This window comes from Chiloscyllium plagiosum, chromosome 5, assembly GCF_004010195.1.
Source record: "Chiloscyllium plagiosum isolate BGI_BamShark_2017 chromosome 5, ASM401019v2, whole genome shotgun sequence".
NCBI lineage: Eukaryota > Metazoa > Chordata > Chondrichthyes > Orectolobiformes > Hemiscylliidae > Chiloscyllium > Chiloscyllium plagiosum.
Window position 1 is genome coordinate 66,447,425 of NC_057714.1, and position 25,259 is coordinate 66,472,683.

The window sequence follows — 25,259 nt, forward strand, 5'->3', positions numbered from 1 at the left end:
AGGTCAGGGTGTGTCTGTACCCCAATCTTTACTCAGACTCAGATTGGGATATCAAATTTGGCATGAAGTCTGGTGAATATAGGATTTAAGCTTATTCATAGCATGAGGCAGTATTGTTGTAATTCTGGTGACTGAACCATTGTCCTGGAAAGCAAGTTACTATCTTCATGCATTCAACAGGAGACATGCAGCATGTTGTAATCTCTGTCACAGCTCTGTAATCTCAACTCCATTTGAACTATAGTGCACTTGCACACGACAGTAAGTGAAGTTGAAGACAGTGTAAATAGTCTGAAGTTGTTGAACTCAATGTTGAGTCCTGATGACTGTAAAGTGCCTGTGTGGAAAATGAGGTGCTGTTCCTCCAGGCGGCATGGTGGCTCAGTGGTTTGCACTGCTGCTTCACAGTACCAGGGATCCTGGTATGATTCACGCCTCAGACGATTGTCTGTGTTTGCACATTCTCCCCCGACTGCGTGTTTTTCCTCCGGGTGCTCTGGTTTTCTCCAACAATTCAAAGTTGCGCAGGTTATGTGAATTGGCCATGCTAAATTGCCCATAGTATTAGGTGCATTAGTTATGGGTAAATATAGGGTAGGGGAATGGGTCTGGGTGGGTTACTCTTCAGAAGGTTGATGTGGACTTGTTGGGCTAAAGGGCCTGTTTCCATACTGTAGGGAATCTAATCTGATCTAATCTTGTTGGGCTTTGCTGGAGCATTGTGGCTGGGCTAGGACAGAAATGTTAGCATGACAGCAGAGCTGACCCAACTTCATCTAAACTGTCAAGGACAGGGAAACCTCCCCACGATTCAAAGTGCTGCCTCAGTAATTTAACACTGGGTCCAAGCTTTGCATTCAAACTGGGGAGGATGTCGTTAACAGACAATCCGATGGTTGGCAATTCTTTAGTCCCAGAAGACAATTGCAGGAACTGCACCAGCTCCCACCATGCTGAAACACCCAGCTAGTTATAGGATTAGGGGTCTTGGTGGGGTGGCTCAGTGGGGTGTAAAGCATTGTTCAAGTGGTAAGATAGAGGCTTAAACTGTAAAGGCAGACAATCTGGAGATGGGATGTCTCACTGGCCTCACGAGGCCTGTAAAGGTCACACCCTTGCCCTACACCAGTCTGCACAGCTTAAGCTGCTGTCTGATGTGGGTGTCTCCCCACCTCCCCACCACCCCGAAAAACACACACCCACACACACACACACACACACCCTGGCGTGTGTAAAATACTAGCTATGGCACAATATGGTTCTTAAGTGGCCATTAATTTGCTCTTGAAGGTCTTCAGCAGAGCCAGGGTGGGAGGACCATGTGATATCTTGTTCCACCCCGCCCCATAAAGTTACAGGCATAACAGACGTGGGTGGGTACACAGCATAGAGGCTGCATACTGGGCACGGCAGGTTATCCCATCTTTAAATTCACCAGTGGAGAAACATAAATATGTGCATGTCGTTCAAATATAGGACCCATGTCTTTGCAGTGTTACAAATAGATTCCTTTATCACTCTGTTTTACTTTAAAAAAAACATAACTGTGATAGTATTGTTATAAGGAATCTATTATACTGCTGCCTGAAGCCTTAAGATGCACCATAGCAATATTGATCTTAAAATGTATTGATTTTTAATGTTCTGAATTAGATTGTCAATTTAGTTCAAGAAAACTGGCACTTGTTTCCACTGAAACTGTTGTCCCTTTTTTATGTAGGTCTGGCAAAGCTAATGGAAGCCGAGGTGTCAGTGAATGAGCTGTCCAAAGAACTTGTGATTAAGGAAAAAGACTTGGCAGTTGCTTCAAAAAAAGCAGATGAAGTTCTCGAGGAAGTGACTTTAAAGGCCCAGGCTGCCGAAACAGTTAAAACGCAGGTTCAAAAAGTGAAAGACAAGGCTCAGATAATTGTAGATGAAATTGCAGCCGACAAAGCAATAGCTGAGACGAAATTGGAGGCAGCTAAGCCTGCTTTAGAAGAGGCAGAAGCAGCTTTGCAGGTTTGTATCCTAACAATATATGTCAGTGCATTGTGCGCATTCAGATTTACTAATTCTGAACTGGCAAGGTCAAGCATTAAAGTAGTCAACTATTAGGCATGTGTTAACATGAATTTATTTTCCAATCCTTCCTTCTCAATTATTCTATTAATATCCACAAAAGATGATGTTGTTGATCTTTACATTTTCTCTTCAGGGTGAAAGAAAGGAAGCAATCGTTTTCTGGCACCACATATTTATCAGGCTTCTATTAAAGAACTTCTCTGAGCACACCATGTATTTTTTGAGAGCCTGTTACAATGGGTGTACATGCTTGGGATGGGAGGAACAATTTGATGCCTGTAGAACTTAAAAGATGGCACAAAGTATTTACATTGTTCGCTGTCTGGAATTCCTTGAACTTATCAGAATTTTAATAAAACTGCAATCTTTTCTTGAGACAATTTATTAATAAAACACTGTGTACAACTGACAGACCATAATACAAAGAGCCAGAATTAGGCCACTCAGCCCATTGCATCTGCTCTGCCAATCAATGAAATTACGGCTGATTTGATAATCCTCAGCCCCACTTTTCTGCCTTTGCCCCTTACCCTTGATTCCCTTACTGATTAAAAATGACTCTCTCAGCCTCGAATGTATTTAATGACCAGCCTCAACAACCCTCTGTGGTTAGGAATTCTATAGGTTCGCTATCCATTGAGAAAACAAATTCTTCCTTATTCTGAGATGATGCTGTCTGATCCTAGACTCTCCCTCAAGGAGAAACAACTTTTTGTCATCTAACCTGTCAATTTCTCCAGCATAGAAATGCACACAAATTGCAATGGAGAGATGCAGCTAAATAAATTTGGAATTGTATATTTTTCATAACCATCTACTTTCCTACAGTTTTATTGATCTTGTTATATTCATAAATATACGTCACAGGTTCAGAAAATGAAATACTTGGGACACTGAAACCATTGCATTTTGTTTTTGCTCCAAACTCAGAGCTCTAGCATTTGCCTACATCCCTCTTCTTGACGATGGCGAAGATAATCTTAGATTGAGCCGTCTGTTCTAAGCTTTGACATCAAGTTTGATCCCAAGATGAGCTTTTAACCATCTATTTGCATCATCAGCAGGGACATCTATTAGACAGTCATAGAGTCAAACAGCACGGAAACAGTCCAACTGATTCATGCCAACCAGGTGACCTAAACTGAACTAGTCCCATTTGCCGGTATTTGGCCCATACCCCTCTAAACCTTTCCTATTCATGCATCCATCCAAAGGTCTTCTAAGTGTTGTAATTATTTGCTGTCTCCACCAGTTCCTCTGGCAGCTCATTCCATACATACACTATACCCTCTGTGTGAAAAAGTTGCCCCTTAGGCCCCTTTTAAATCTTACCCCTCTCACCTTAAACTGATGCCTTATAGTTTTAGACTCCCCCACCCTAGTTACCTTATTCCATGCCCCTCATGATTTTATGAACTTCTATAAGGTCAGCCCTCAGTCCCTGACCCTCCAGGGCCAGCCTATCTTGACTCTTCTAATAACTCAAACCCTCCAATCCCTGTCACATCCTTGTACAAATTGTCTGTACTCTTTCTAGTTTAAGAACCTTGTTCCTATAGCAGGGCAACCAGAATTGTACGTAGAATTGCAAAAGTGGCCTCATCAAAGTCTTGTACAGCCGCAACATGATATTCCAACTGACTTTGTCTTTTGTTCATCTGCTGTTGAAAGACACTTGCTAGAATTCTATTAAAGAGCTTTGTTATCTTTGTTATCTCTAGATTTGACTATTTCCACACACTATTATACCCTTTGTAATTCCTCCATCATCCAAAGCATTGCTGCCCATTTTCCAATTCACACTGAGTCATGTTCACCGATCATCTCTGTGGCTTATTGACCTACACTGGCTCCCACTAAAGCAATTTTTATGTTTTAACATTTTCATCCTTATTTTCAAAACCTGCTGTGGCTCACTCACCCATTTTTCTATAATCTTCTCTGGCATCCCTTACAGAAATCTACATTCAACTTTAATTTTAATTTCAATTTAATTTTTATTTTCCCATTGTGATTCCTGTGTCTTCAGTTCCATATGACCTGAGTTTGGAATATCCTCCAAACATTGCTCTGCCTCTTTGCTTTCCTCTTCTAAAGCATTTCTTAAAACCTACCTCTTTGACCTCTTAGTCACCTGACTTAACATCGATTTAAATGCCTAGTGTCATATTGCATTTTATAATGCACCTGTGAAGTACCTTGGGACATCTTATTACATTAGAGTGCTAGGTAAGTATATGTTATTGTGGTTTTCAGCTTTAGCCTTATTACTTGGGTCAAATGCTTCTTTGGCCTTAATTGTTAGGTTCTTATACCATGTACAATAAGATTTTGTCAAACAACATTGCATAAAACATATTGATCTAGCTAGTAAAGTTTTCAGCTGACTTAACATGAGTCAATGTAATCTGTAAGAAAATTAATTTGTGAGATGTGAACTCTCTGGCTGTTTTCAGTCCCAGGTCAGGTGCACAAAGTCAGGGGAAATTCTAGTTCTGTGAACCTGATCTTTATTAATGGATGGCCACAGTTCTGACTTCCATTCTCTGAGTGTGTGGCGGGAGTGAGAGAGTGGCGGCTGACCAGGGTGTGGATTGGGAGTCAGGCTGGGTAAGACCCTAAGAGGTTGGCACTTCTCGACATAGGCTGAGCTGAAAACCTGCCTCAGTGCTTCAGCACTTTGTTCAATTTTTAAATTAAAATAGTAAAAGATTCTTATTATTCTCACTTCCTCACTTCTTTCATTTACCATTGATGACAACCTGTACCCCTGTACCCAAACCCATGGCTGCTCATACCCTTTTGCCAACTTACATATTTCCCATGGTCCTTCATATCCAATATGTCTCCGGTCATCTTTTGATTTGTTACAGACATAGTCACTCCGGTGCCAATTCTTATCCCCAACTCACCACTGTTGACTTTCCCAATTCATGTCAATTCAAGTATTATCTAATTTGGGTGTTAATCAGGAGGCATTATCTCAGGAAATAAACTTAATAATCTATTGATGATGTCGCTATTGGGAAAAAATCAAACTCTTATTGCTACAAAACATTCAGCATATTGATTTACTTCAACAAATTCCTTCTGAAAATAAACATTTTGCTTCAAAGACTTTTGCTCTATGACTTACATCAGTTCTGATGAAGAGTCTACATCAGACTTGAAACATTGACTGTGTTTCTATCCACAGATGCTGCCTAATCTGATGAGTTTCTCCAACATTCTCTGTATTTATTTCGTATTTTCAGCATCTGCAGTGTTTTCCCTTTCTGTGAATAAAAAATACACTTAACCATTGTCAAGTATGTCAACATTTCCATTCAATAAGCAATTGGAGCTGTCCATCACTAAATACCCCATTGTGAAAATTATAGCTTGGGAAATCAGTCATGTAGTACAAATCCTATAATTGTTTTAAATAAATAAACATTCTGAAATAGCTAGCACTGTTTCTTTTTTTTAAAATATGAATGGTTTGGACAGTTTTTTGATAACTTTTCAGCCTCAATGAGTTTATGCACTGCTTATGCACAAACATGTCTTTTCACAACCCCAAAGTCTGCAGTATCTCCATCAAAAGGTATTTTACCTCTCCCAAACAGTGACTTAACTTCACCAAAAGCATCCTGGATCCAGATCCAAAGGGATATCTGCCTATCCAAAAGGGAAGAAATATTTTATATCTCTCATCCTCACATTACCTCACATTCATTACTCTCCTGGCACACTCATGTCAACACATGCAACTAAATGACCCCTCATTCTCCTATGCCAACTTACTGACTATTTCTACCTACCACTGCCTTCCTTGTCACCTACAATACCAAGTCATTGAATGGTCACAAGTACACATGCACATAGGATATATATTCTACTTTTAAAATTTCTACATCATAGAACACATTTGATTGAGATAAACAATCTCAGTCTCTAAATACAATTTTTGACATTTTTTGATAGCTGGTACTTGGTAACAGGTCAGCACTTTCTTCATAAAATGTGGATATCTCTGGCTTAACCAGAATTTCTTGCCTGTCCTTAAGTTTGTCTTGACCCCAAGTGACTTCCTGGGGCCATTTCAGAGGAGAGATGAGAGTCAACTATATTAATGTGGGTCTTGAATTACATGGAGACCAAACCAGGTAAGGATAGCTGTTTCCACTCCCTAAAGGGCACTATTGAACCTATTGGGTTTTCTGTTATGACAATTGACAATGGTTACAATGAGGCTGGCATTTTTAATTACATATTTTATTGAATACAAATTTCAACATCTGCTACAGTGGGATTTGAATCATTGTTCACAGATCATTAACCTGGGTCTCCTGATTACTACCGTGACACAAAGCCCTTCCCTTATTGACAAGTTGTGACAAGGTGGACAGTTCTATTGGATTTAGGCATTGTTTACATATAACCTTCTCCTCAGCCACCGTTCCTAAAAGCCACCTGATTCCCACCCAAAGGATTTGTGGCACCTATATAATAAAAATAAAGTATTTTTAATAAATATGTAACTAACATTTGATCTTTTATTAAGTAGAGACAGTGTGTCTTAATGGCACAATTATATGCAGTGAAACCTTCATTTATTCCTTAGCAGCTGATTTTTGCTGAAAATCCATTTTGTACTCCTGAAAATAACACATTTTGTTGAACCATTTCATCTTCACTCATCAGGACATTTCACAAGAATAGCAATTCGCTTGAAAAACCAACATTTATACTGAGAAGAAAGTGCTGATTGGTTGGCAAGTAGATTCTGATTGGTAGGGGTACTGCCATTTAGAATGCATCCTTTAAAATACATTCTGCTTGTGAATACAGATATAGGCAGACTTTCCCACATCTCATAAACAATAAAATAGAAAAGAAAACGGTAGGGCAGGCTTGATGGACTGAATAACCTTTTCCTGCTCTTGTTTCTTTTGATTTTCTCATAACAGTTGGAAATAATTCAGTGTTGTTTTAGTTCCATAATTTATTTAAATTTCAGTTCTCAACCTTCAGCTTTGGTCTTCTTGTTCTGAAACTACTTGGTTATAACAGCAGGCCGATGAAGGGCTTTTGCCCGAAACGTCGATTTTACTGCTCCTCGGATGCTGCCTGAACAGCTGTGCTCTTCCAGCACCACTAATCCAGAATCTGGTTTCCAGCAGCTGCAGTCATTGTTTTTACCCTTTATTCAATAACTGTCAATTTTCTCACACTTGTAATTTTTATGAAGTTGACATTGTGATCATTTGTGTAACTGCTACAGTGGTCACATTGCATCTGCTGCACTACATGCTGGGAAAATGGAGAGCTATGCTTTCTGCTAACGTCAAGTGCAGCTCAGGTATATAATCTAAATATGTTTTTGCACCGCTGGTGCCAGACACAGAGAATATGACTACCTGTAATGTTTTGGAGTAGGAGCTGGCACCTCCAGTTAAAGAGAGAAAGGCCACTTTGAAATGAGGATGCGTCAGGAATTAAGTTTTAGCCTTTTTAGGATGAATATCAAAGCAAAACCAACATGGAAGAATGAAATGGAGTCTGTAAACAAATAGCTGAAAGGTGTTGCAATAGGCACCTCTTACCCTTTTTGTGAAGATAAAAATCAATTTACTTTGTCACTGGAGTGGAGGCATGGAAGATCCAGTAGTGTAAATACTGACCTTTATTTCCACAGCATGAGCTGCCCCTTTGATTACAGGTGTCTGTAAATCTGTCACCAAGAGATGACATATCTATATGTCATCTTGTTTTCTTTTCACCAAATCCCTTGATAGCAGCACCCTGTACTGCTGTAACTTCCCTATCTGTGCATTTCTCTCAAGCTCTACAACACTTAAGTTTTGATCTCTTGTGTATCACCAACTTCCTTTTCTCCATAATTGACAGCTGAGCCTTTAGCTGTCTGGTTGCTAAGTACTGGAATCCTGTCACAAATAGTTATACCTATCTCTTCTTCTTTAAGATGCTGCTTAAAGGCTGCCTCTTGGATCAGCCATTTGAATCTTTGTCTTAGTGTTCAACTTCTTTGGCTTGGTGTCAGTTTTTATCTGACATGCTCTTGTGAAGTGCTTGGAGGTATTTTAAACTGCTGAATGTGTTCTGTAAATACCATTGGTTATTGTGGTAATGAAGCAGGGATGCCAATGAAACTCTTTTCTTCTGAGATTGCCAGAAAGAGATTCCTGTGACAGTAAATCCTCATGCAGGGGTTTGCATGAAGCTAGTTGCTTCCAGCACCTATCTGCCACTGAATCATAACATAATTTGTTTGCATAGACACGGCTGATGTTGCTGTCTGTCAAAGATACCTGCTGTATGTGAGTTTTATCTCATTCCAACAAAAATAACAGCCTGAGCAACAGAGGTATTTACACTGACAGTGGATGTGTGCTAATATTCCTCCATATCCATCATGAAATTGTGATTATCACCTAAATTCTAGATCTGGGTCAGGTTTCCCTGATATATATTGTCTCTTATAATACCTTATTCCTTTCTGCCCTTGCATTGAAAGGCATCCTGCACCGTGGTGCCATGATGAATTTGATCACCTGCACAACTATGCTTCTCCGCATTCATACAGTCGCCAGCATCTCCTGTCTGTTGGAATAAGGCTTCTCCATCGCTATATGTTGGTCCCCTATAACTGCCTGACTCACAGTCACAACTACCTGACATTGACCATTGACCCACTCTGAAGTTCTGCTTATCCTCAGGGATGTGAAGGTCATCTTGTTAACTTCCCAATGACTTGTGATGCCTGCAGCTTAAACATTAGCTCGATAACTCTGAGGTGAAGTTGCACAGGCTGCAGACAGTTATTGCCAATGGAGTTGTCTGGGATTACGTCACAATCAGTACATTCCCATATGCTACACTCAGGACACATCACCATCCCTTATCCTGTTCCCAGATTTCTGTTGTCAAGCCAGAAATGCATTAATGTGATGGGAGAACTGTGACAATTCAACATATATCTTATGGAAGGTCTCATATAAGACTATGGGCTGGAGCAGATCATTGCAGACAAAACTCTTGCCAAATGAAGCTTAATGGATAAATTGAATTGCCATCAAAGAAATACGATTAACAGTTCCTGTTGCATTTTCATGCCAACCAATTAACAGTCTCTTCTCATACTGTATAAATTGTTGCTGCCTTTCTATTATTGACTTTTTGTTATGTTTCAGTCCTGATGAGTGAAAGACAAAAAGCTTCAATGTCTTGCTTTTTTAAAGCGATATTTAAATATATAATAGTTGATGAGAAAAAGTGCCAGAAATCAGTTTCTGTCTTTTTACAACCTTTTAATGTCATGTTCTAATTGTAAACAATTGTTTTCAAAGTTTGTGAGAAGATTTGTAGCTCGGGTGCTCATTGTTGTGGTTCTGTTCGCCGAGCTGGGAATTTGTGTTGCAGACGTTTTGTCCCCTGTCTAGGTGACATCCTCAGTGCTTGGGAGCCTCCTGTGTCATGTTGCTTGTCATCTGAGTGTGTGGCTACTAAGGATAGCTGGTCTTGTCGTTTCGTGGCTAGGTGGTGTTCATGGATGCATCAAGACACTGTTCAAAAGGGCCACAACACACTGCAGTACACCAGAACTGCAAAAAGAGGGAGAAGAACACCTATACAATGTATTCGCCAAAAACAGATACCCCCGCAATATCAACTACAGATGCCTAAGGGAAAGACAATGGAATGAGGACATGCCACAACCCAAAGGACTAGCCACACTACCATACATCAAAAACATTTCAGAACTGACAGCCAGATTACTGCGACCACTAGGACTCATAACAGTACACAAACCAACAGCCACTCTCAGACAACAACTCACCAGGACGAAGGACCCTATACCCAGCATGAGCAAAACCAATGTAGTGTACAAAATCCCTTCAAGGACTGCACAAAACACTACAGAGGACAAACAGGAAGACAGCTAACGGTCCACATCCATGAACACCAACTAGCCATGAAACAACATGACCAGCTATCCTTAGCAGCCACACACTCAGATGACAAGCAACATGAGTTTGACTGGGACAACACAACTATTATAGGGCAAGCTAAACAGAACAGCCAGGGAATTCCTAGAGGCATGGCACTCATCCACAGATTCAATCAATAAGCACATCGACCTGGACCCAATATACCGGCCACTGCAGCGGACAGCTGGAACTGACAACCGGAAGCGGCAGGTACAAATCACTATAAATGCCGGAGGAAACATCACAGAAGCGCTTCACAGGAGGCTCCCAAGCACTGAGGATGTCACCTAGACAGGGGACAAAACGTCTGCAACACAAATTCCCAGCTCGGCGAACAGAACCACAACAAACAATTGTGTGTTTGCTTAGATTTCCTGAGTATGAGTTGGCAGATGGACCAAACAAATATTGTATATCTTGGACATACCACAGCAATTTTCCTTAAATTCATCATTCAAAGTTAATTTAAGAAACTATGTCGATAAATTTTAATTTTTGCCACAGATTGACTGCGTTTTAGAGCATGTGCACTTACATAACACATAAGCGTGAAGACAGTGTCCGAGGAGCAGGACAGCTACATTTTTGACTCTGATCTCCAGCATCTGCAGTCCTCATTTTCTCCCATGAAGTCAGTGGTTACCCTGTGATGTATTTATATTAATGTGCATTTTTCAGTGTTGCAATAAGAATATAAAATGAAGATCTGTGGAAATCTGAAACAAGAGCAGTAACTTCTGCAGAAACATAGCAGGTCTGGCAGCATCTTTGAAGATAATACAGTTAACATTTCAAGTCCAGTGATCCTTCTTCAGAATTATTTCTTGAGCAATTTCTGTTTTGGAACATTAGTGTGCTGGATATATACTAGTGTACTTAACTAGTATATTAAACAGTAACTTAACAGAATCTTTATTAGTGATTGTTTGCATTGTTGATGAATAAGATTAGAAGTCTTTAACTGAAATAATAATGTACATTGCTTTAAAATATTTCCAGACTATCAAACCTGCTGATATTGCCACAGTGCGCAAGTTAGGCAAACCACCTCACTTGATCATGCGAATCATGGACTGTGTGCTGCTTCTCTTCCAAAGAAAAGTAGATTCTGTGACTCTTGATCCAGATCGACCTTGTGTGAAACCTTCATGGGGTGAAGCTTCAAAGCTGATGAACAACTCATCATTTCTTAACATGTTGCTGACATTTGTAAAGGTAATAAACCATTCCTGTCATTTTTGTCTGTGTGAGCTGATTTCAGTTGTGAATTATCAGAATTTAAATCGATTTAGTTAAAGTTTGGAACTTGATTTATTATACTCTGGTCAATCTCCTTTGACAATGAAGAACCTTTATACAGTGGTGCATCCAGAACTGAAAGGTATCTTATGACTAATCTAAGGTCTCTAGAGATGCCCCAAAACTGGATTCACTATTATCTCCAAACCTCTACCAATTAATTGCATGTATGGGGAAACTAATCAACTGTTTCCCATCATTCAACAACTACTCTGTTGATGGAAATTAAGTTGTCAATTGAAACTTCTCACATCTAAAAATAATCTACTGAATGTACCAAGCAAAATAAGAATCTACTGGAGATATTAGAATGTCTAGCTAGGTATGTCTCTGTTGTCTGTCCAAAGGAGAAAATGACCTTGTGTCACTCCCTGGTTCTCTCCTTGTTGTCCTGTGCATTCGTTCGCTTCAGGTAATAATTCAGTTTCACTAAACTATCTGAATTGAATCTGCATCCACTCTCAGACAATTCATTCCAAATCCTAAATACATGCTGCATGAAAAAGATTTTCCTCATGTCTCCACTGCTTCTTATGCCAATGTTTAAAAATCTGCTCCTGCTTGGCTGTGATTCTTCTACTGATGGGAACACTTTCTCCCTATCTGCTCTGTTCTAACCTTTCATGATTTTGTATAAATGCTGGTGAAATTCAGCAGGTCTGGCTATATCTGTTGAGTGAGATAAAACGTTACTTTTGTGACTCTGATGCGGCTTCTTAAGAACAGTCTTTATGGCACTCCTCCCATTGTATTCTCCCACTCCCTGCAAGCCAAAGTACTGCCTCCTGCTGGGACTTCGAGGAATTTCTGGTCTCTCTTTAAAAGCCCATAATGCACCCAGTGAAATGCTGGCAGGTCACAGCTATCCTGCATGGTTTGTTTATTTGTCCCGGACATGTTGGACAGAGAATGATTGGTGCTGTGCTGGGAGAATGGGAAACTGTATATCAATGAGATGAAATTAAGTAATACTCAGGATGTTAATACATGCAAGTAGGCCACTTGTCACTCACTGGTGAGAATTTCATCTCACTATTCAACACTTGGTTGGAAAATGGGATTTTTGCTTCTCACTGGCCATCTCATGTGATTCTGCCAAACCTTTTGGCATGGCCCATGCCATTCAGGGGCTGGGAATTTATTTATTTTTATGTGTCTCAAATGCAATCAAAATTTTGCATTTTTTTTAGATCATCCACATGTGTAAGTACATTTAAAAAACTGTTGGATAATAATATTTGCAAATTGCAGTGATCTGATGTCATGTGACTGCATACTACATGTCCAGATTTCATATGCATTGGTTTTGGACCTCTAGGAATTCATCAAACCTGAACTGGTGACCATTTATGTCAGCAGTGTAGCTAATGTGCTGTGGACTGTATGGGGAAATAAATGAATGAACTCTTTCAAGAAAGAGTTGGATAGAGCTCTTAAGGATAGTGGAATCAAGGGTTATGGGGATAAGGCAGGAACAGGATACTGATTGAGGATGATCAGCCATGATCATGATGAATGGATGTGCTGGCTTGAAGGGCAGAATGGCCTACTCCTGCACCTATTGTCTATTGTCTTTGCGACATTGATGGGTGACTCTGTTAGTTGCATCATTGGTCACATTTGGAATACCAACAACATTGACATCCATTGATTAAATTTAATAAAAGGAAAGTATTTTGAAAGGTATGGAAATGAAATACATTGGAGTTAATGATGGTTGGAATGGGGCACGATGATGAACACGATAGGAAGTACGTTGTGACAATTAAAAACATCAGCAAGGCAGCCTTTGTGTTGAGCCACTGAAAATGGGGGAGATACTAAACGAATATTTTGCATCAGTATTTACTGTGGAAAAGGATATGGAAGAGATAGAAAGTAGCGAAATAGTTGGTGATACCTTCAAAATGTCCATATTACAGAGGAGGAAGTGCTGGATGTCTTGAAACCCATAAAGGTGAATAAATCCCCAGGATCTGATCAGGTGTACCCTAAAACTCTGTGGGAAGCTAGAGAAGTGATTGCTGGGCCTCTTGCTGAGATATTTATATCATCGATAGTCACAGGTGAGGTGCCGGAAGACTGGTGGTTGGCAAATGTGGTGCCACTGTTTAAGAAGGGTGGTAAGGACAAGCCAGGGAACTATAGACCAGTGAGCCTAATGTCGGTGGTGGGCAAATTGTTGGATGGAATCTTGAGGGACAGGATGTACATGTATTTGGAAAGGCAAGGACTGATTAGGGATAGTCACATGGATTTGTCTCACAAATTTGATTGAGTTTTTTGAAGAAGTAACAAAGAGGATTGATGAGGGCAGAGTGGTAGATGTGATCTTTATGGACTTCAGTAAGGCATTCGACAAAGTTCCCCATGGGAGACTGATTAGCAAGGTTAGATCTCACGGAATACAGGAAGAACTAGCCATTTGGGTACAGAACTGGCTCAAAGGGAGAAGACAGAGGGTGGTGGTGGAGGGTTGTTTTTCAGACTGGAGGCCTGTGACTAGTGGAGTGCCACAAGAATCAGTGCTGGGTCCTCTACTATTTGTCATTTACATAAATGATTTGGATACGAGCATAACAGGTATAGTTAGAAAGGTTGCAGATGACACCAAAATGGGACAGTGAAGAAGGTTACCTTCGATTACAACAGGATCTTGATCAGATGGGCCAATGGGCCGAGAAGTGGCAGATGGAGTTTAATTCAGATAAATGTGAGGTGCTGCATTTTGGGAAAGCAAATCTTAGCAGGACTTATACACTTAATGGTAAGGTCCTAGGGAGTGTTGCTGAACAAAGAGACCTTGGAATGCAGGTTCATAGTTCCTTGAAAGTGGAGTCGCAGGTAGATAGGATCGTGAAGAAGGCGTTTGGTATGCTTTCATTTTTTTGGTCAGAGTACTGAGTACAGGAGTTGGGAGTTCATGTTGCAGCTGTACAGGACATCAGTTAGATGATGTGAAACTTGAAAGGGTTCAGAAATGATTTACAAGGATGTTGCTAGGGTTGGAGGAATTGAGCTATGGGGAGAGGCTGAACAGGCTGGGGCTGTTTTCCCTGGAGTGTCAGAGGCTGAAGGGTGACCTTATGCAGGTTTACAAAATTTTGAGGGGCTTGGATAGGATAAATAGACAAAATCTTTTCCCTGGGGTGGGGAAGTCCAGAACTAGAGGGCATAGGTTTAGGGTGAGAGGGGAAAGATATAAAAGAGACCTAAGGGGCAACATTTTCACACAGAGGGTGTTATGTGTATGGAATGTGCTGCCAGAGGAAGTGGTGGAGGCTGGTACAATTGCAACATTTAAAAGGCATTTGGATGGGTATATGAATTGGAAGGGTTTTGAGGGACATGGGCTGGGTGTTGGCAGGTGTGACTAGATTGGGTTGGGATATCTGGTCGGCATGGTCGGGACCAAAGGGTCTGTTTTCATGCTGTACATCTCTATGACTCTATGAAGGAAGGAAAGTGGACGAGAGAGAAAAAAGATGAAGTATTGAATTAAAAATGTAAAGTAGGCAACTGATGGAGCTGGTCGGCATGGTCGGGACCAAAGGGTCTGTTTTCATGCTGTACATCTCTATGACTCTATGAAGGAAGGAAAGATGAAGTATTGAATTAAAAATGTAAAGTAGGCAACTGATGGAGTTCAGGTTAAAAGGGCTTGAGGTGCATCATTTTCTGTTTGGAACATTTGATTGCAGATTTGAATGTTGTTGTCAAGAGGGGTTAAAATGTGTGTTAATACCTTCCAGAGTTTGCTATTGACACAATAATGTGATTTTGAACCAAATTGTTTTTTTCTTCAAGTGGTTATTTCTTTTTTCACAATTGATATCATTATTCGTGAGTTTTGAGAAGATTTGTAGCTCACGTTGAGGTTCTAGATATAGGTTCGCTCACTGAAAGGTTCATTTTCAGACGTTTTGTCACCATACTGGATAACATCATCAGTGAGCCTCCCGATGAGAAAACGAACAGCTTATAGGAAAAGTAGGATGTCAGCTGGGAATGTGCTGGGTAGATGTTGATTGCCACATGATTAGGGATATGGTGGCAGATATATAAGGTGCCAGCTGGGTGGGTAGTAATGTGTCAGGTAGGTAGGGTGGCAGGTAGGAAAGGGGTGTGATACTAAGTAGGTAAGTTGTCAGGGTGCAAACTGACAAAGAAATTGGCACAGCGTTTAGAATAGCTGATCAAGTCTGCCCAGGGCGCAGTTCGGTTGAGTTGAAGTTGGGGAGAAGGAATAGTGTCAAGTCGGGTCTGACAGGAGAGTGTCCAGTCCAGCCCAGTCCACTGCTGGGGAAAGGGGTTATGTCTGGTCCAGCACAGGGAAGAGAGCGACAGGTCAAAGTCAGGGCATGTAAGAGGTATGGGTTGGCGCTTGTTTGTCTGTGAGGTAAGTAGTTTGAATTTCAATTTCAATGATTTATTGTCACTTGTATTTAACAAATAATTAGTGAAAAGTGTAATATACCACCATGCCCCCACACCATTTTGACTTACAGAAGATATTAAGATATAAAACCAAAATTTAGATATGAGACTTAAATATAATTTAAAAAAGAGTAATCTTTCTCTCTTCTTGTGTTCGACATTGGCGGTATCTCCACAATGGGCTCTGGGCCCACCAACTCCCCCACATCGTAGTCCAGTTCAGGCATACCAATTGCAGCTGAAGCCCAATATCTCCAATTCCAATGCCAACCGCAGAAGCCACTTTTGTCGATATTGCTGTGGTGCACCTCTGCCACTGCCAGCGTGAGACCCAACCAATGTCGAAGTTGCCAATCCTCAGGTGCCATTTTTTGCTGCTGGGCCCATGTCACTGATACCAATACCGATTCTGGGTCTCATGGTTGCCCCTTTGCCAACTCGTCTGCCATCATCTTAGAGAATCTTCTGCCACAATTCCACGCTGGGCCCATTCGTGTCTGCGCTGGGCCCACTTGAGCCTGCACTGCGCCTACTGGAGTCTGCAATGGGACCACTCAAGTCCTCACTGCACCCACTCCAGTCCATGCTGGGGCCCACTCGAGGCCATACTAGCCCACTCAAGTCCGCAATGGGCTAACTCGAATCTGAACACACCAGATGGCCTCCTTCTTTAGAGACCGCAATTTCCCTTCCCACGTGGTTAAAGATGCCCTCCAATGCATCTCGTCCACATACATTTTGGTCAAATTACACTTCATCATCTCGCCTCACTTTGCACAAAGATTATACTAGATCTCTTGAGTCTCCAGTTACAATGTCAGTACTTGCTTAGATTTACAACATATTGTGCGATTCAATTTTTCAGAGTTATATTATACTGCGATGTTATTATAATATTGTTCTTTGCCAGTTATGGATAACATGCTTGGTGCACTTGGTATTACTGATTCATAGCAATGTCCGTATTAAAGGATTGATTCTTACATAAGACTTGCAAGTTGATTTAACAACTGTCACAAGTTGATTATCAGGAAATAACATTGCCAGAGAATATAATGATATTTGAAATAAAACAGCGAATCACCAAATTAATGATTGCTACAAAAGTGATACATGCCTCAATCACAGATTCATCGAATCATAGAATCGCTACAGTGTAGAAGCAGGCCCATCGAGTTCACACTGGCCCTCCAAACAGGATCCCATCCAGACCCACTCCCCTACCCTATCCCTATAAACCTGTATTTTATTATGGCTAATCCACCTAACCTGCATATTCTTGAACAACAGGCATTCAACCATGGCCAATCCACCTAATCTAGATAAAAACAATTGTACTCTATGCTACTTTCTCCCCACCCCCACCCTCCTCTAGCTTATCTCTCCACCCTTCAGGCTCTCTGCCTTTATTCCTGATGAAGGGCTTTTGCCCGAAATATCGATTTTACTACTCCTCGGATGCTGCCTGAACTGCTGTGCTCTTCCAGTAACTCGAGTCTGCACTGGGCCCACTGGAGTCTGCACTGCACCCACTTGAGTCCGCACTGGGCCCACTTCAGTCCGCGCTGGGCTCAGTTGTCACCATTGATGCCGTCGCCATGACTGAACTTCTCACAGGAAGTGAGTAGATGAAGAAACAAGAAGGGAGAGGAGGAAAAAAAAGAAGTGTAAAGAAAAGCAAATGGAGTGGAGAAGCCCCAGGCTCAGAATCCCTACTCTGCTGACATCCCACCGGAAGGATGGGGTCAGTTCATTAGTTGCTCAGGAGCTACATAAAGGTAGTTAACTGTTTACCTTTTCCTTAGGAATTAATTTGCTCAATTTCATTGTAACCCTCCAAATTTTCTGATTTGAATGGAGATTTTCTAAAGGTTCCAGGTGCAATTCATTTTCCCTCACCACCTGCTGCAGACCTGGTCCAACAGCTTGATCAGTAATGCTGTTGCCCAGACACTCTTGGTGATGGATATTGAAATCCACCACTAGCATACACTTTGCACCCTTGCCACCCTCAGTGCTTCGCCGACACTATTATTCAACATGGGAGTGATTCACCATCGGTGTGGGATGGTATGTGGTGGTCAATAGGAGGTTTCCTTGTCCATGTTTAACCTGAAGCCATGACACTTCATGGGGTCTGTAGTTAATGGTGAGGATTCCCAGGGCAACTCCCTCCCTTCCACTGTGCCACCACCTCTACTGGGTTTGTACTGCCATTCAGACGGGACATATCCAGGGATGGTGATGGTGATGGCAATGTCTGGGACATTGTCTGTGAAGTGTGGTTCCATGAGCACAACTATGTCAGGCTGCTGCTTAACCTGCCTGTGGAACAACTCTCCCAATTTTGGCCCTAGCCCCCAAATTTTAATGAAGAGGTCTTTGTAGGGTTGACAGGGCTGTTTCTGCCATTGTCTTTTCTGGTGCCTCGACTGATATCAGCTGGTCCGTGCGGTTTCATTTCTTTGTTTATAGGTCATGGTGATTGATAGAACTGAGTGGCTTGCTAGGCCATTTCAGAGGGCAGATGAGAGCTGACCACATTGCTGTGGGTCTGGAGTGACATGTAGACCAGACCAGATGAGTACAGCAGATTTCCTTTCTTGAAGGATATTAGTTAGCCAGATGGGTTTTCCTGACAATCGACAATGGTTTCATGGTCATCAATAGATACTTAATCCCAGATATTTTGTATTGAATTTAAATTCCACCATCTGCTATGATAAGATTTGAATCTGTTCTTTCAGTTATTATTTTCTTAAGAGTTTTTTGTTTGTTTAGTCTCAAATTTGTATGGTTGGAACCTCATGTTGGAACATTTTGGATTCTTCCTGCACCTCCTTTAAGTTATTTGAGGCGTATTCACATTCCAACTGTGCATTAAGACCAAAGCAATTTCTTTTCACATTGAGTTTAAGTAGTAATGGCCAAATTCCAGAGGGAAGTTGAGTAAAACTAGCTTTTCCATAGAATCTCGTTCTGCTTTATCAAGTCTGGCCCTGACTATGGGTTCACCTCGAATGGTTCATACCAGTGCTACATGTTTAATATAAATGAGTCTTAAATATTCAACTTTCCACACAATTCAGTCTGTAAATACTGTAGTCTCATATCATTTACACCTCAAAAATCCACATTCACTTCAGTATATTCCTGTGAGTAGCATTATTCCAAAACTGTTAGAAATTAGGTCGATTCAGAACCACATCTTTATACCCAGGTTTCTGGTACAGCACTTTGAGCTTTATTACTCCCTGCTTTGACTGGGACATAAAATGTGATTGTTTTTGCTGGTTTGGCAGTGTTCGGGCCCAGATTATTTAATATTCATCAAAGTGGCATTTCACATAGGAAACTTAAATAGGCAACCATTTGCAGTAGCTGGAGAATTACGGTTCATAGTCTAAAAATGAGGGGCAGATTGTTCAGCAGAGATGTTAGGAAACATTTTTATACATAAAGGGTGGTAGATGTTTGGAATTCTTTCATAAACAGAAGTGGATGCTGGATCAGTTGTTACATTTAATTCTGAGTTGGATAAATTTTTGTTAAGCAATGGTATTAATACATGATGGTTAAAGGCAGATATATGGAGTTCGACCACAGATCAGCCATGACCTCATTGAATGGTATTACAGGCTCAAGAGCAGAATGGCCTGCTACTGTTTCTACATTCCTAAGAGAGCTGGCACCTCCTCAGCAGGTAACCTTTAACCTTTAGGTTGTGACAATGATCCCAGATATTCTCCTGTTGTATAGTTGCTAAAGACTTTAGTGGAGAATGTGGTCCACTAGTCAAGTCTGGTGCAATCTGGCACTTATTAGCTATTGGACCTTCAGGCCTTTAGATTTTAACCATGCATATGCAGAATTATTCATCCTCCTAGCAGGGAAATCTGAATTCTAGTCAGGCAAAATAAGCAGGGCTCTGTCAGGTTACTTTCCCTGCTCTGGTTCAAGATTGCTCTGACACAGCTCATGGATTTACAACAATTAATCCAATGGATGTGAAACTGGAATGACACCTTTATGAATGTATGGTCTTTATAGCTTATATTAAATGTACAAACAAAGTTAATCACAAAAATTTGCTTTCATTCATGTATAACAACTTCATGTCCTTTCAATATTTAATGGTCGTATTGTTTTCAGATCCAGCTTAGCAATGTGAAGAGTCAGTTACAGTGTTGTTCTACATTATTAAACTCTCATCTATTACACTGTGGTTATATATAATTGCCAGAAATAATTTTTCTGGTGAAATTAGAATTTCCATTGCCTAACAAATCCATTCACGTTGCTTAAAGGATTTAACAGACTTTGCTTAATCTGCAGGATTCTATCACTGGAGAGGTTATAGATTTGCTGCAACCTTACCTAGATATGGATGATTACAATCTTGAAACTGCCAAGAAGGTGTGTGGCAATGTTGCAGGTCTGTGCTCGTGGACTAAGGCCATGGCAAGCTTTTTTGAAATTAATAAAGAAGTGCTTCCTCTGAAGGTAAAGTATAAATACACAACATTAAGTAACATGTGGTTCTATATTATAACATTAGGTCTGATGTTTTGCTTTCCATCTTAGCCAAAATGATGCCCAAATCAGGCATTTCTATGGTTGCTGGAAAAAGACATATACGTGTAAAAATGTGTTTACTGAAACAGGTTCAATTTCATCAGTGGGATGTTAACAAAATTGACTTGTAAGTTTAAACTTTTCAACAAAATGTCTAAACTTGCTAGAGTTATCATACAATAATAGCATCCCCACAATGTGGAAGGAAGCCATTTCACCCAGTGAGTCCACACTGACCCTCTGAAGAGCATTGCACCTAGGCTCACCTCCTTCCCCCCACCCCCAACCCTATAATCCTGCATTTCCTATGGCTATTCCACCTAGCCTACACATCGCTGGATGCTATGGTCAATTTAGTGTGGCCAATCCACCCAACTTGCACATCTTCAGACTGTTCTTGGGAATGGTAAATTATCCTTTAGATAGGTCCAGGGACAGTTTTGGGAAAGGTAGGCTATGTACCCTTTGAGATTATTAAAAGTAGATATGAGCATACTTTAACCATGAAGGAATACAAATACTTATTTTGTTTTACAATTGTGGCAAAGTGCCTGGGCATCAAGACTTGCCTTTCAGACAGCTCATCTCTGCACCCTACGGCCATTGTGGCTGCCTCTTCACCCTTTGAAGTGGCAGCTGGCCCAATTCCTTATGAACAATTTACCCATGGAACCAAAATTAAGCTTGGGCACTTTCTCCTAAGGTGGATTTATGGAGCTGAGATTTCTCCTGTTTGTGGTCCTGACTTGGGGCTAAATGTCAGATCTAAGAGGAATTATTTGATTGACAATTTACTGGCCATAAAGCTTTTGGATTATTGATTTTATATACGCTAGGGCTGTTTTCCCTGGAGCGTCAGAAGCTGAGGGGTGACCTTATAGAGGTTTACAAAATCATGAGGGGCATGGATAGGATAAATAGACAAAGTCTTTTCCCTAGGGTGGGGGAGTCCAGAACTAGAGGGCATAGGTTTAGGTTGAGAGGGGAAAGATATAAAAGAGACCTAAGGGACGACATTTTCATGCAGAGGGTGTTATGTGTATGGAATGAGCTGCCAGAGGAAGTGGTGGAGGCTATTACAGTTGCAATATTTAAGAGGCATCTGGATGGGTATATGAATAGGAAGGATTTGGAGGGATATGGGCCAGGTGCTGGGAGGTGGGTCTAGATTGGGTTGGGATATCTGGTCGGCATGGACAGGTTGGACCAAAGGGTCTGTTTCCGTGCTGTACATCTCTATGACTCTATATTGCCATTCATATGAGAGATTAGATTTCTGTCTCTATAACTTTGTATCATAAGTTGCAACCCGCTTTTTGCATAAACATTATGGTGAAGAAATTTGGGAGTCATAGTTTAGGATTGATGGTGGCATGGTGGCTCAGTGATTAGCACTGCTGCCTCGCAGCGCCAGGGACCTAGTTTGATTCCTGCCTCAGGCAACTGTCTGTGTGGAGTTTGCACATTCCAGGTGGGTTTCTTCCAGGTGCTCTGGTTTTCTTCCACAATCCAAAGATGTGCAGGACATGTGAATTGGCCATGCTAAATTTCCCATAGTGTTAGGTGCGTTAGTTAGGGAATGGGTCTGGGTGGGTTACTCTTCTGATGGTTGGTGTGGACTTGTTGGGCTGAAGGGGCTGTTTCCACACTGTAGGGCATCTAATCTAATCTAATCTTTCCTTGGTACACGCCAGACAATTTTGTTATAAACATGTCTCGGGGGACCATTTGTTAAGTATCCTCTATGAAAAGAGGAAATTTGGTCTATATATGAGCATGTCTTCAGATGTGTTTACATGACTTGGAGGTGCCGACATTGGATTGGGGTATACAAAGGTAAAAATTACATAACACCAGGTTATAATCCAATAGGTTTATTTGGAGGCACTAGCTTTCGGAGCACTGGTCCTTTACCAGGTGATGAAGGAAACGCGCTCTGAAAGCTAGTGCTTCCAAATAAACCTGTTGGACCATAACCTGATGTGTTTACAGTAACTCAGAACAATATTTATTTATTTTTAATTTCATATGTTCCAAACATAACTGTTGAGCTTAATATTTGTGGTTATATGTAAATTGAAGGTTTTTCATCAAAACTCAAGTTTAAAGACATGATTATATTATTGTAAATGAGACTTTTTAAATATATGACTTATGATTTGATTTGCATTTCATGTGTTCTAAACTAGCAGTTAATGGATTTTTACATGACAGGGGAAATTCAAGTACCCCAACTAAGACCTTGTTTTTCAATGTTGCCTGCTTTTATTTACTTTTTGCATAAAGGCTAACCTTACTCTGCAAGAGGCCCGATTAGTTGTTGCCAAAACTGAACTACACAATGCCCAAGTCCAGCTGGATGATAAGCAGCGGGAGCTAGATGAAGTGCAGGCAATGTATGATGCTGCAATGTCAGAAAAACAAGCACTACTTGATGATGCAGAGGCCTGTAGAAAGAAAATGAACAATGCCACAACCCTCATTGAAGGCCTAGGTGGTGAAAAGGTAAAATTAAATTTGTGATAAACTGAATACTAATATTCAATGAACACCTTATATTGAATCTGCATATAATTAATTCTTAAGCTATTCTGCAATCATTGGGACTAAGACTCAAGAAAGAAGTTCAGACTCCCACATTACCAGTTATTTAATCAGAATGAGCAATCAATAAGCATCCTGAGGCCTTGAAAATACACCCTGCAGATCTGGCACATGTATATTGTGGAACACCCACTGACTTGACAGATTTTCACCTGTGACACAAATAGCATGTAATATTGCAGAATTTCAAGGCAAATTGTGTTATGCATTTATATAAACCCAGTGACAGGACTGGAGAATGAAAACAACTGCATCAATAATAGGCACACCATGCTCAATGGTAGTTCCAAATTTATAACGAAAGGACTTGCCATTACACATGACCATATAGTCACACTCAAAGTCAAGTTGCAGAGGGGCTTGTTGGAGTTGTGGAAGAGTAGTAACCTACCTGTGATATATGATAGGCTTATCCTCACAGCATGTCTACACATAAGTGGACAACTCCAAGATGACACAAAACCCACTCCCCTTTATGCCTTATTTTATCTATAGCTCTGTGTAACTTAGAATCCCTACAGTGTGAAAACAGGCCATTTGGCCCAATGAGTCCACACCGACCCTCTGAAGAGTAACCTACCCAGACCCATTCCTCTGCCCTATCACTCTACATTTACCCTTAACCTACACTGTGGGCAATTTAGCATGTCAAATTCACCTAACCTGCACATCTTTGGATTACAAGAGGAAACCCACACAGACACGGGGAGAATGTGTAAACTCCACACAGACAGTCGCCTGAGGCTGGAATTGAACTCAAGTCCCTGGTGCTCTGAGGCAGCAGCGCTAACTACTGAGCCACCATGAATTGGTCAAATGATTAAATGAGCTGTTGTAACCAGGCTTTAAATGAGTTTTCCTCATACATCATGAAGGATTCCTACACTTTTTCAAAGACCATGCAAGCCTTACATATTAAGCACAAAAGTGTGTCCATGTACGCTTCTGCCATTGCTAGATCACTTATCAAAGTAACACTGAAAGGAACCATTCACAGTTGCATTATGTCACTGTGTCACAGCAATGTGCATGTGTGCCACAAGTGTCTGAATCTGTGTGCATCAAACTCATGAAGTTAGCAATCTGAGTGATTGATTACAGTTTCAAGCACATGCATCCAAATAGATGGTGTTGCCCTGGGATCCCCTTTAGGCTCAGCTCTTACTAGAATTACTAAGAGAAGTGTGTTTTTGATGAAACGCCCACTAACCTCCTTATCCTTGTATATGTTTATTATAAAAATGACACAATTGTGAAATTTGAATCTGTGGCTGCAACAAAGAATTTTTTATATAGCTTAATAAATTTCATCCTGCTCTCAAGTTTACCTTTGAAATGGAGCAATCAAATGAGCTCCATTTCCTCAATAGACAAATTGAGAAATCTGTCAATGGATTCTCTCACACTATCCACAAAAAGCTTACATTCACTGGTCAATATACACTTTGGACTCCGACTGTTTCATGCACCAATCTTATTGGTAAATTTGTGAACAGGTCCCTATTTACACATTCTGTATGTTTGGTGCAAGGGTAGGAAGTACCAAAGCTATCCTGATGATAATGGCGACCCTGATCAAATCATGAATCACGATATATCATGGATGTTACCTTTGGCCGAGAACTGTTTCCTGTCTATCTCAGCTAATGCTAGAAGAAGAAGGTATTTCAAAAATATGAATAGGTGAACCAGCTGTCTCACACTACAACTTTGCAGTAAACACCTGAGTGGTTTCTCCACCAACAGGATGTTGCCGTAAACCACAATACAGTTTTGCCTACCATACAAATGAATAATGTGGTATACTCAGCTTCAGTGCCAGTGTTATAAAAGATATATCGGCCATATGACTCTGATTAGACCATATCTGGAATATTGTGAGCAGTTTTGGACCCTGTATCTAAGGAAGGATGTGCTGGACTTGAAGGGGGTCAGAGAATGTTTACAAGAATGATCCTGGAGATAAAAAGCCTTGTCATATGAGAAGTGGTTGATGACTCTGGGTCTGCACTTGATATAATTTGGAAGGATGAGGGGGGATCTCATTGAAACATACAGCATACTGAGAGGCCTGGGTAGAGTGGACATGGAGAAGATAGATTCACTAGTAAGAAAGACTAAGACTTAAAGGCACATCCTCAGAATTAAGGGACAACAGAGATGATGAGGAATTTCTTCAGCCACAGGGTAGCTAATCTGTGGAACTCATTGACATAGAAGGCTGTGAAGGCTGCGGATGCCAAGTCATTGAGTGTAATTAAGGTAGAGTTAGATAGATTCTTGATT

The 25,259-nt window shown here is 40.8% G+C and overlaps 1 protein-coding gene across 2 annotated transcripts in view; it reads left to right on the forward strand.

Annotated features, from left to right (window-relative positions):
- Positions 1-25,259, forward strand: part of dnah5l (dynein, axonemal, heavy chain 5 like) — a 362,555-nt gene that overhangs the window by 221,838 nt on the left and 115,458 nt on the right. For both annotated transcript variants that reach the window (XM_043690231.1, XM_043690232.1), the window contains 4 exons: positions 1,721-2,001; positions 11,058-11,273; positions 20,130-20,297; positions 22,656-22,874. In XM_043690231.1, coding sequence (XP_043546166.1) covers positions 1,721-2,001; positions 11,058-11,273; positions 20,130-20,297; positions 22,656-22,874 — 884 coding nt within the window. The remainder of the gene's footprint in view (positions 1-1,720; positions 2,002-11,057; positions 11,274-20,129; positions 20,298-22,655; positions 22,875-25,259) is intronic.